The sequence below is a fragment of the Pteropus vampyrus genome, unplaced genomic scaffold (assembly GCF_000151845.1).
Source record: "Pteropus vampyrus isolate Shadow unplaced genomic scaffold, Pvam_2.0 Scaffold17, whole genome shotgun sequence".
NCBI classification, from domain to species: Eukaryota; Metazoa; Chordata; class Mammalia; order Chiroptera; family Pteropodidae; genus Pteropus; species Pteropus vampyrus.
Genome location: NW_011888798.1, coordinates 5,424,382 through 5,437,578, shown reverse-complemented (window position 1 = coordinate 5,437,578; position 13,197 = coordinate 5,424,382). Strand labels below are relative to the sequence as shown.

Below are 13,197 nucleotides of genomic sequence, written 5' to 3'. Positions count from 1 at the left end.
AGAGGGTTCTGCACTGGTGTGATAGCAAGGAAAAATATAGCAGATTATATATAAGTGATTACAATTTAATGGGAGTTCACTAAAACATTGAGAAAGTCATCTTGAAAAGGTCACCTGGCAGAGTAATATGTAGAAAAGTATAAAAGATTTCTTCTGGTCAAATGTACAAGTTTCCTTTCAATCAGATGTGTATGAATAAAACATAATATTGATATAAAATAATCAGTTTTCCACTTTACTAAGACCTTTACAATACTCAAGATTGCAGAGTTGCTTTAATTTTATTATTAGTTAGCAGCATTTACCATGATTAGAGTAGACATTAAATTACTATAATAAAATAATTTAATCCAAGATACTATTTAGAAAAATCATTTTCTTCAAAAAAAAATCCTCGTAAATTGTTTCAACCTTAAGGTGATGAGATTGTTATTACTCTTTTATACATACAGCATACAAAAAGATTCTGTAGCAAGAAACTTTTTTGATATGATACATGTGTTTTTGTTTCTGTAGCCCCTGACCTTTCTCTTCATTCATACAGTAGTCAGTTTCTTAATTTACCCTGCTTTATTTTTCATCATCTCATTTCTCACCACCTGACATCTAACATGTTTGTGTATTATTTATAAATACTAAAAGGTACCAGGAGAGGAGTTTTGTTTTATTTATGACTAAATCTAAGCCTCACTGGCTGGCACATATGAGATACTCTATTAATATTTGTTGAATTAAGGAATGAGCTCTGCCCTGGAAAAGTAGAGCACTTCAGAAGGCAGACCGGGAGTCATACTGCTGACTTTTTTAGTTTTAAAATCCCAAAGGCAGTTATAAATTTATGTAAATATCACATCAATCTAGGACAGTTTTACCCCCTCCTGAAACAACCTGAAGTTTGCCAGGATGTGTGTGTGTATGTTCAGATAGGGACATGGAAGATTAAAAGTAAACAGGAAGCAAAGAAGGATGGTATTAAGTCCCTGTAAAAGAGTCCTTGGATATCTGGTGCTGTGTGAAATAGATAATCAGATGTTGGATCAATGAACCAACCATCAGACAGTTCAGGTTATCATGTGAATTAAAGATGTAACCTGCTAAATTTCCAGAAATGAGGCATTGCATTGAATTAGACTAAACTTCTCAGCTTCCAATAGATTTAATTTTGTAGTCACAGCCTAATCTGTTTATGGAGTTAAATCTATTCAAGGAATCATTTTCTTCAGTGGCCTGATCTACTTACTTTCATGTGACTCAATATAGAATTCCATTCTAAATTCATGGATCACTTCAGAAATTATTTTTAAAAAGCATTTCAAACCATGTCCATAAATGCTATAAAATTAATACATTTATTTTTATTATCCAAATTATGCATACCTAAAATACATATTATAAATTATAATCACTCAAAATATATATTAAAATGACAATTAAAAATTTATATTTCATTTTAAATTTACAAAGAACTTTTTTGTAGATTATCTCACTTGAAATTTCCAACACTAAGAAGCATATAGTTATAATTGTCATCATTTTTGTTTACAAATCATGTCATTGAGTTTTGCTTGTGATGATGAAAATAATTTGAAAATTCCAAGTTGTAAATTACTATTTGTTAATCATGAATCTATACTTCATATAGTTCTAGATGATTCTGAAAGAACATTTTAATTCCATATCATCACCCCTAAAACTAAATGTTTCTTCCTTGAATCTGGATTCCAGCTTGACTATTTCTAGGAGAGTAAGCTTAAAGTGTATATGGAGTTTCAGAAACCCACTGAAATTACATGCAAAACATTTTATGTATTTGTTTTATTTAGATAAGAGATTCTTAAAAGGATCAGAAGCTTATACTACCTTCCAATTTAAGAAGCATTGAAATCTGGTGTTGAAAAATTTCAGCTTAATTTCAATTATTCATGGTCTGGAAGGTACCAAGGAAGTGACCTTAGTTCTTGACCTCAGACAATAATTGAGTAGTCAGTTAAATCAGGTGTCATTCGTTATATGAGCATTTTCACACCAATTCATTTGTTTCTGCCACTACGTTGATTATTTATATCAATTGATTTTCAAGGAAAGCTTGCCCTCAAATTACTATAATATAGATTTTTTCAGTTCTCCAAATGAATGAATAAAGTGCAAATTATTTCATCAAATTGAAAATTAGATTATACTACTATCACGGATTTAGTCATGGATCTTCAAGTGGTAATGAAGATTTAAAAATTCAAATTTAGCTACTTGATCTTTGGATTAATTGCCTAGTGCTATTCTGAAACAAGTGACTTTCTGTTTCTCACTGTGCTGTACTTAAGATGTATGTGATTCCTTGGTGGCAACTCCCAATAAATAAGTTTCTCCTAATAGTTCATTTTCATATAATTAAGCATCTATGCTATGACAAATTATTGGTTATCTCTTTTTTTATTTAATTTTTACTCTTTTTATTGTTATTTCGCTTGTTGGAAATCTAAATTTTAAAATATATTTACTTACTTAAATCAAACTTATAATTATATTTTTGCATTCATGAGAAAAACTGAATAGCTAAATATAATTTTAAATATATTATTTGATTTAAATAATGATATGATCTTTACTTGGTAGGTTACAAAATCATAGGATAAATTATAAATAATCCCCTTTTTCCTTTGGTCTTTTGCATCATGAGACTCAGAAGCTATGAATTTAAAATTTGAAGTTTTTTTGTTTTGTTTTGTTTTGTTTTTTAATCTGGAGAGCCAGTGATGGCATACTAACTCACCATTTTCATCAAGTTAGGATAAATACAAAATTTTATCTAGCCAAATGTTAACTACAAAAAGAGGTTCTATCTTTTGCATAAAACTGAATAATAATACAAGTTTATAGTGATGAAATATTTAACAATTAAACACGAAGGTTATCATATTAACTATAAAATGGAATCTTATTTTGTTTTCTTCCATTTAAAGCATTTAGAATTTTTACTCATAACATTTTTTCAAAACTCGTCAGTTGACAGTCCGAATTTGGATAAAGTGCTATGTTTTAAAGTTACTCTTAAATTTACATTTGAATTAATTATTTTTAAAAAGTATGTTGGCAGATACATTTAACTAGAAACAATGTGCTTGGTTCGAGGTAAGCCTCAAATAAATATTTTTCTTCAATATGTGTGTTTGTGCATAATTTATGTACTATATTGTTTTCGAATACTCAATTCTGTTTGCAGATAATTATTTATAAATCCATTCAGTTAACTCAACAGCAAGTACAGCAGAATCATAATCATGAAATGCTTCTATTCATGCAAAGCCTTGCTTTTTTAAAATTAATTAATTAATTAATTAATTTATTTATTTAATTTTGATAAGCACTCAAAGTATGAATGATGACGTAGAAACTTGCATATTCAGTTTATTTGAATATAAATCCATCTTTAGACAATTACTAACCATAATTTGTGTGACAGGTTATTTTCTACCTTCAATTAAACCATTTAAAGCTGTCTTTCACTGTTTTTCACATTATTTTGTAGACTCGCTTTCATTAAGATGGAAAACGAAGGTAAATAACTATCAGTGGTGCTAATGTGGCATAAAAGTAGAAGATTAAATCACCTAAACTTGGCATGATTAACAGGTAAAGCACTGTTTCAAGACTGTTATGAGATTAGAGTTGTCTCAAAATCAAATGACGCTGTCATGGAAAGATGTTTCTGCTGTAATGCCAGCAAGAATAATAAAGCATGCTTAAAGTTTTTTTGTTTTTTGTTTTTTGTTTTTTTTAGTAATGCTAAAATTATTAAACATAATTACTAAAACTTCAAGTGTAAGCCATAGTTAACTTTATGAACATGTTGAAACTTAATCACATAGAAAAATAATGGTATGCTTTAAAATGGCATGGAATAAAGTTCATTTCTGATCTTTGACAAGTCCTTTCTTACTATATAATTAAAGTTGCAGCTTTGTCTGGCTTTTAATCTGAAAAGATATGCCATTGGTTTTTATTCACCCAAAATTATGGAAGACAAGTATCTTCAAAGAGCTTTTATATTGATGTATCCTTACAATAACAAATGGTATTCATAAGTGCTCAATATATATCAATTGAATAAAATAATTTTAATAATCAGAATGTGTACTTTGACTTCCAATAAATTCTCTTTTATATAAGCACATTTTCCCTAAATCTTTTCCCTTTTCCCTTTCATTACTATTTTTACATTTCTTTTACTTTTTTTTTTTTCTTTAAACCTACTGGCACCCGGTATTCCTAGGTGGTCTCCCATCCAAGTACTAATCAGGCCCAACCCTGCTTAGCTTCCGAGATCGGATGAAATTGGGCGAGTTCAGTACGGCATGGCCATAGACTTACATTTCTTTTAAATGAAAGTATACTATTATAGTAAAATCTATTTTTAATAATTTTATTTTTATTACTGAATCGAAATAATGTTCAACAATATTTTTATAATTCTTAAAATTTTCTCTAAAACATCTAGAGTAAAATAATAAAATTATTACATGATCTTCCTCTTAGTTCACCATTCTCTATTATGGACACTGAATGAATTTATTTTTCTTCATATATATTATTCAAATCTAATCCTATTTTTACACTTTTTTTTTCAAACCGAAAGCACAAGCACAAAGTTTCTCATGGAGTGTGGATTTTAATGAGCTGGTAAGTAAAGGTGGCCCAGATCTCTAGCCCTGACTTTTGAGTGGGATCTTGTCAGAGAACAGGAAAACAAACAAAGAAACATACAAACAAACAAACTGGGTCTCATTGACTGAAAACAGTAACCTTGTACTTCATTTATGTTCATTCACATATTAATACTATCTATTAAGTCTAAGCACTGAGTTAATTCTCGAGATTGATAAGTATAAAAAACATGGTCTGTTTCATATTCTAGTAGGGTAAAGAGTGAGGAACATGAATGATAACAGTACAGTGAGAATGTGAATGTTCTAGGTCAAAGGGAAGTTAAGAAGACAAAATGGGGGAGTTAGAGAGGTTTAGCATATATGAAGGATTCTATGTGTAAAGAAAAAAAGTATGAATGATGAAAGGGGGCATATTTTGGAGACAATGAATAAGTTTCCAAGGTTGGAAGAAAGAGTACATAAGGCACTGTTGTAGTAATCCAGGCAAGAGATGATGAGAGCCTGAGTGAAGGCAGTGTTTATTCTCTCACCAAGAGAAAAAGAATTGGGGGGCACTCAGTAGCCAGGGCTCCCAGCACTTTGCCTGCCCATCTAGGTGTGAATGATCAATGAATCTTAAATACTTAAATACTTAAGAAATAGCTAGTTCTGAGTAATAATTTCACTTTTTAAGTCATGTTATTTCTCGAGGTTTTAGGCTCAGTTCTAACTGGCCTCCATATTAACAGGGGCATTAAAAAGATTATTTTCTATTTTCTGCTCATTATTAAAGTCTTTTAGTCTCTTCTACTTGGGCCTAGCATAGACTTAATCAGCTCAAGATTTAAATTCTTATTAGTGTTTCATTTCAATGGAGTAGAAACTTGCAATGACGTGGAAACTTGCAATGACCAGACTGAGTCAGCGTGCTACCTGAGCTTTGAACATCCATTCTCTTAGTGAGTCTAGAAAAGAAGCAACAGAATGAGCAAGATATTAAATGAACAAAAATTATAGCAGGAGAAGTCTACTTTTGGATTCAAATTCACACAACTATGACTTATGACTCCTGTGTTCTCTAATCTGGCAGATTAGGGAAAATGGCTTAATCCCATTTTTTGTCACTTGTAAAATTGGACTAATAAAACTAACCTCACAGGGTTGTATGAACATTTGCCAAACCATCATATAGTCGTCTATCAGATAAAATGATGTATAACAGCATGTATCTCTGTGACCAATACACCATGCATGTTCAGTGATTATTATTTCCTTTGTCAGAACTTCCCTAGGAAAATCTGATGGAAACAGAAAATATAAATTTCAAAAGACTTTCTCTTCTAGGCCTTTGCAAATGTTCCACTCACTGTTTCTTTTCTTCACCTGGTTAGCATCTTCTTTCTTCTGGTCTCATCTTGGATTCCACTTCCTTCAAGAAATCTTTCCATAGAGTAAATTCTGTGTTCTTTCCTGGGTTCTGGTAGCCTCTACGTTTTATTAAACTGTCCTATAATAACTTATTTCCTTTTTGCAATCACACATTAGAGACTGTGAGCCTTTTGAAGACATCAAATATCTTGACACCATAGTCTCCTCAGTGTCTAATATATGACACGTTCATTGTAAATACCAAAACATGTTCACTGACCAGCTGACTAATGGAATGAAATTGCTCTGGAAGGCAAATGGTAACAAGAATCCATCATGTCATCATATATGACTGGCTCACATCTATATTTCATAACTTTTATAAATTATTGCTAGACTATGGTCTTAATCTCAGTTACAATAGATGAAATGTTTACATTATTCTCAGGTATGCCTAATTTTATAAACTTGAGATATTATTTGATATCTGTACTTATTGGAACCAGTGTAAGTAAGTCATGCAGGTCTATTTCAATATACTTAGCTTTAATTGAAAATATAATGGTTCTTCAAGCAGATCACTAGAAAACTTTGAAAATATCAATAATAAGACAAACAGATTGCATTTTGATTTGACTATTTGGCTCTTATGCAAAGATCGAGTTGGTCCTCTTTGGCCCTTTTGCCCTAATGGCATTACTATTTAATTACAAATAACCTCAGATATTGTTGCCCCTTAGTTAATATCCAGATTAAAATGCAAAATGCCATGCTTAATAGCAGTAGCATTAGCAGTAGCAGTAGTAGTAGAAGTAGTATAGTAGTATTTTTTTAATTGGACTAGGAATCTTTGCTCAAAAATAGTATGAAATGGAGCTATCTATATTTGTTCTTGAACAACTTAAAGAGTACTTAATTTTACTTTAGCCATTATTTATCTCTGTCTCTCTTTTCCTGGGAGCTGTTGTTAAAATTAATTTGCATTTTCGACCTCAGGATTTTATATTGCCATTAGGGTTGTAAAATGATTTTACTCAGCACAGCTAAGAACTGATGTTTTACCTCCCACTAATGGACCTTTAATTAGGCACTGTAATGAACCATTCTGTCATTCCTTCATTTACAGAGAGAAGGTTTTGTATATGTAAGATACAATTTTGACAGAATACCAGGTTCATTGAACCTTGCCTACGCATATCTAATAGATCCTACATTTACTACACTTTTGTCAGTTGTTGGATTTATCATTTTAATGACACTGTCCACAGACTTATTTTGCTGCCAAAGAACAGCATCATCATACTGCAGGGATGTTTGTCGACATCTTGATCAACAACTCCTGAGGTCCAATTCTGACTATAATATTACTACTTCGAGACCTTGAGTAAGTTATTTAACCTCTGTCTGAGGATTAATTGGTTAATCATAATAAGTGCTTTGCAGTAAAAGGTGGGAAGTGGTATGACTGTTAATAGTGATAATAAAATTATAACTCAAGCTTTTATAATGCATTAAGCTACCTCAGACTGTGATTCTATTAAGTTTCCAATTAAAATATAAGCTGCTGAATTTACTCTTTTTAGGAATTCGAATTACTATTTTTTAAACTTATTTCAAAAAGAATCAAGAATAGTGATGCTTCAACTTTTAAAAAATAATTTTAAAAAAGATTGGTGTTCTATGGTTATGGACCAATTGAGAGCTGAAAAATAGCTCCACACAAAGATACTAGACATTGGACCCTGATTAAATGTAACTTTTGTATATTAAATAAATTGTTATTTTATTAATTTGTCTCCAAACAGCTCTCATTTATTTATCTATGATTATTTTCTTTTATTTGTTTACCTGACAAATGGCATTTTTGGGTATAATATCAAAGAAGTCATCCCAGACAAGTAGGAAGAATGCAGACAAATAATAATACTACTAGATAAAAGTAAATAGAGGTAGAAAGAGGTAAAGAATAAGTGACTTGAAAATTCAGAAGAGAAAGAGAGCAATTCAAATTGAAGGTGAATGTGAAAAACTCTAAAAAAAAATGGTGTTTAAGCTAGACAGAGACATGTAAATAGAATTTGGCATAAAGAAATTAAGGTGAGGAGGAATACAAAGATAGTGCATTTCAGAGAAAGAGAATAGCATAAGAAAGTTGAGAGTTGACATATGATGAAACATGATCAGTGCAATTTCATTAAACCAAAGAATAGGATGCGGACATAGTTTAGATAGCCTTGATGGTCTGTATTATACAACATAGCAGTTGGCATTGGCCATGATATGCATGGAAATCATGGGTGGTCGTGAGACTGATGAAGCAGAAAATAAAAAAAAAGAACCTGAGTTACTAAATGGAAGTTGTGCTGGAATACAATGTTGAGAGGAGGGAGATGAGAGAGAGTGATGAGGATGTGAGTAACATGAGTGAGGTTGCATGCATGTGAACTTGTATTTGCCAAATAAACTCTAATGGCCTGCGATGAATATCATTTAAGAGGTAAGTTGGACACGCAATGTGTAAAAGGGCATTGCCTTAGGGTAATGACATCCATATATGCCAAGACAAGGGTAGCCTAACATGAAGAGAATGTACACATAGAAAAGAAAATACCATTTGAAACTGAAGGTAACTCTTTGATGCAGCAGAAGTGGCTCCCTGCTGTAACATCAGAGGTAAATATTTAATACTACTTAATATTCTCAAATAAGTCAGTGCATATAGCTTGATTCTGTGCTGTTCCATACACTTTCTACAATGACAAGAGACCCAAGCCACTGTCAGTGAGGTCCTCAATGATATCAAATGATCTGAGGACCAGATGTTAAGTAATTTTTAAGGATGTGGGCCCTAGAGTTGGGTTGCCTGGGTTTGAATCCTGGCTCTCCAAGTTATCATTTATGCAATCTTCAGGAGGCTCTTTTTGCCTCCTCAGTAGCCTCCTCTATAAAACAAGGCTCGAAACAATACTATGTTCATTAGTTGAATTAAATATATTAATAGAATTAATGCAAAAAAAAAAGCAATTACAAAAGCATTTGGATGTAGAAAGATCTCAGTAAATGTGATTGAGATAAAAAAATATCTTTTTATTATGAATAAAAGATACAACTATTTATGTGGCTGTTCTTTTGAGAGGGTACAGAGAGAAAGTATAGAGATCAGTTAATAATAACCCAGGTAAAAGATACTTGTAGCTTTAATGAGAGCAATGAAAATGCAGATGGTGAGAAGTATTCAGATTCTGGATAAATATTAAAGGTAAAAATGAGAATAAAGGTAGAGTGTAAAAGAAAGGAAAAAAATTAAGAATGACGCCAAGATTTTTGAATCCGGATACTGAGTGTTTCATTTTATAGACGTAAGGTAAAATATGGTATAGTGATTTTTACGTAAGAAAATCAGGTTAATTTAGCACCACATCAAGCTGTCAAATACACACACCGAAATATAAAAATCTGAGATTCAGGAGATAGGTTCAGCTGGAAACATGTATTTGGAACTGTTTACATTTGAATTAGTTGAAATCAATTAGTTGAAATCATCCAGGCAATAGGTCTCAATTTTGGTCACATATGTAAAACATCTGAAAAAGTTTAAATAATATAGATGAGCCATACATGCTAAGAAAATCAAAATCTTTGGATGTGATGTTTGGAAAACTATATTTTATAAAAGCTGTCGAGGTCATTCTAACGTGCAGAGTTATACAGAAATAACAGTCTTAAGGAGTGAGTATTTTAGAAAAGAAGGGATTTACGAGGACAGACTCAGAAGTCACTCTAACGTTTAAAGGTCAGGGAAATAAGGAGGAATTAGCAAAAGACCCTGAGAAGTAGCCAGTTAATTTAGAATAAAAATAAGAGATTAAAGACAAGTGAAGAAAGTGTTTTAAAGAGGGAGTCATTAACTGCTCACTGTAGAAGTAAATTAAGACTAGAGAATTGACCATTGAATATAAAAACATGGACGACATTAAAAGAAATTAATTAACTTGACTTTGATAAAAAAAAAGTTTTAGCAAAATAGTGAAGATAAAAATCTGACAGATGTGAGGTCAAAAGAAAAATAGAAAGAGAGGAATTAGAGAGTAAACCAACTTTTTAGAGCAATGCTATTGTAAAAAAAAAAATGAGCAGAGAAATAAAGTTGTAGCTAGAAAGGTACGTGGGCACAATGTAAATTTTTGTTTTTGTTTTAAGAAAAGACTAGGTAGAAAGAGAATTATTAATAAAGCAGAAGAAAGAGGGGACAGTTGTAAGAGATGTACTCATGAGAAGCTAAGAGATAACTAATGTATGAGTGGATAGTGTAGCATGGAATGTAGCATGGGGTTCCTAGTCTTAAGAAGACAGAAAATATGAATATGAGATAAAGCAGCTTGAGGGATGTGATAGCTGGAGTTTGTGGCAGTTCTCTTTAGACAGCTTCGATTTTTACCAATAAAATAGTAAGCAAATTCTTTAGCTGAGAATAAAGCTGGGGAGCAGGTTTTGGAGGTTTAAGGAGAAAGAACATAGGGCATAGACATCTAGGAGAGTCAATGAATTAGTGAAATACTGTAGAAGTCATAAGTGAGTGCCCATTTGAGATTAGTGATAAGAACTCAAGTGAGAACAGTCTATATGATTATGTTTGTCGTTGTTGTTGTTGTTTTAGTTGCATTCAGTATTGTTGTTGTTGTTTCAGTTGCATTCACCCGTTCAGGACAGAAGAACTGGATTTAGCCATGGTTATGGTTTTCTAGGAAAGAACAATAGAAGGGAAGAGAGAGCAATGGAGTTGAAGATATATTCAAGGGAATGATTATAATAATAGACCATGGAATCTAAGGTATAGAAGGGGAAAAAAAAAAGAATCTTTAAAATAAGAGAAGGATGAAGAATAATATAATGAATTGCTGGAGTTGGGGGTGACACGGAGGTGAAACTGAGAAATAAGGTGGCTGAAACCTGAGATAATTTAGGAAATATAGATTTAGGTAATAAGAAAATTTCATCAAAGCATGCTGTAAGACTGACTTGTGGTTGCTGCTTTCACTTACAGTACTGACATCTGTCTCCTGTGTGTTCAGGCTGGCAGTAGCAATAAGGCTGGTTCCCAGCAGTCACACTGCAGGTCCCTCCATTTTGACAAAAATCCTCACAGACTGTCTTACCACAGTTTGGTCCAGTGAACCCCAGTGCACAGCTGCAGGTGGGTCTCCCTATTGGAAAAAGGTAATAAAAAGGACATTATTTGGCTAAAATGGTTTATTTTTATGGAATCCTCACTAGATAGGAATCAGGAAGCATGGGTTCTGGTCAAAATTCATCCCCTTCTTAATCTGTGACTTTGGGCAGTAACGTGACCTCTTTGGGTCTCAGTGTTCCAATATTCCAGTGAAGCCTAGATTAGATGATAACTCAGGTTCACATCAGGTAAAATAAGACAAGCTCATTTTATAAGTAATTATACATTCATACCAGTATTTTATATTTTAAAGTGCTTTATTATTCTCTGTATTTCTCTTTTCATGTCCATTTTGATTTTTAGATTATTTTTGCTCTACTGTTGGTAATGTAGATAGTGTTGGCCATTAGAATATAAAATAGAGAAAATCAAATTTCCCAGTGTTTAATGATCAGGTAACAATCATTGCTGAATCTACATAAAGCATGAGTTTAAACTTATAAATATTTTAATAAGTTTAAAGTGAGTATGTCATCTATAATAAGATTTGTGAACATTATTTTAATTGATCTAAATACATGTACTATTTACTATACAAGTAACTACTAAGTCCTATTTTATTTCATTTTGATATTTTTATTCAGGATAAAGGATGGTCACTTGTAGTCTAGTAAGACGATTTAGAAGTCTAATGTTAATAGCACACTGTAGCAAATCATATGGATCATCTTTAGATATTTTTCTCTATTTGCTATATTGGAACTAACATCACAATGAAAGGTGAACATCCTTTAAGGTGTTTTGAACATAACAGTTAACTGTTATATTAGGAATGAGTCTCTAACTGTCTGAACTGTCAAAGACCAAGTAGAAAACTGAATATAGAACTAGTTCTGTAGGAGAGGTGAAGAAAAACAAAAACAACAAAAAAAAAACATAATGGCTATCATTTACAATGGGGAAAGAACGAGTTTGTTTGTACAAATGAAAGAAATACTATGAAAGAGAATAAGAAAGAAATTCGGTTATAGATCTCAACTAGAGCTCAGAAAATATCACTAATTTGCTAGCATGAAAGAATAGCCAACCATCTCCTCTCTCATTTTTGTAGACATGAAGAATAATTACAATGGTCAGAAAAATGCATGAGTATAAGACTTAAAACTTGAAGTGTGAAACTGATATGTTCTCTCTATTGCCATAGATTCTACAATCTACATTGAGACAATTTAAACTTTTTTCTTTTTTGGAAAAGCATTCTTAAGTGATTAATATGCCTCCAAATAAAATCTACCTGCATTTCTAAGAGAATGAATAAACAAGTTTCACATTGTACTTATTTTACTTTGAAAAAGCTCCACACACTTAAAATGCTAGAAGCTTCTAGATGAAAAAAGTTATATACATTTTTATGTTGAATAGTATTACTTTAAAACATTTATAAATGCTATTAGCTTAGAGGCAGATAAATCCTATTAATAGGTTGAGAAATGAGGTAAATTTTATATACATTAAAGCTGATTAACGTCATATTTTCCATTGCCAGGATATGGCTTTAAACTTTTTAGATAAAAATTTCTCTTATAATGATAATGAATTTTCTAGTTGTTGATTACATACCAACAACATATCTTCCCTGGAACAATAAAGGATGAAAAATGAAGATACAAACAACAAAATAAATGCCAGTAGAAGATCAAGAGGATAGGTAATTGTTAGAATACAGTTACTAAGAAAACCAAAAACTCTGAACAAAAGAAATCATTCCTCTTCATCCACAACATGACTTACAGAGATATAGAACATATAAACAGGAATGTAAATGAATACAAGCTAAATATAAAACACACAGTACATAAAGTATAGGAGTAATCAAATTGCAATAGCATGATTAGAAAAAGTACCATACAGAAGTGGATATTAAACAGTATACATTTATGATTTTCTGCATTACTTTCTAGGTTTAGTTTTTTCTTTCCTTTTCTTTTTTTTTCCTGGTTACTACCTTCTATTTAT

The 13,197-nt window shown here is 31.6% G+C and overlaps 1 protein-coding gene and 1 pseudogene across 1 annotated transcript in view; both read right to left on the bottom strand.

Annotated features, from left to right (window-relative positions):
• LRP1B (LDL receptor related protein 1B) overlaps window positions 1-13,197 on the bottom strand; it is a 1,708,438-nt gene that overhangs the window by 54,229 nt on the left and 1,641,012 nt on the right. The window contains exon 84 of the mRNA XM_011354519.1: window positions 11,054-11,215. Within this exon, the coding sequence (XP_011352821.1) occupies window positions 11,054-11,215 (162 nt within the window). The remainder of the gene's footprint in view (window positions 1-11,053; window positions 11,216-13,197) is intronic.
• Window positions 4,245-4,364, bottom strand: LOC111736116 (annotated as a pseudogene).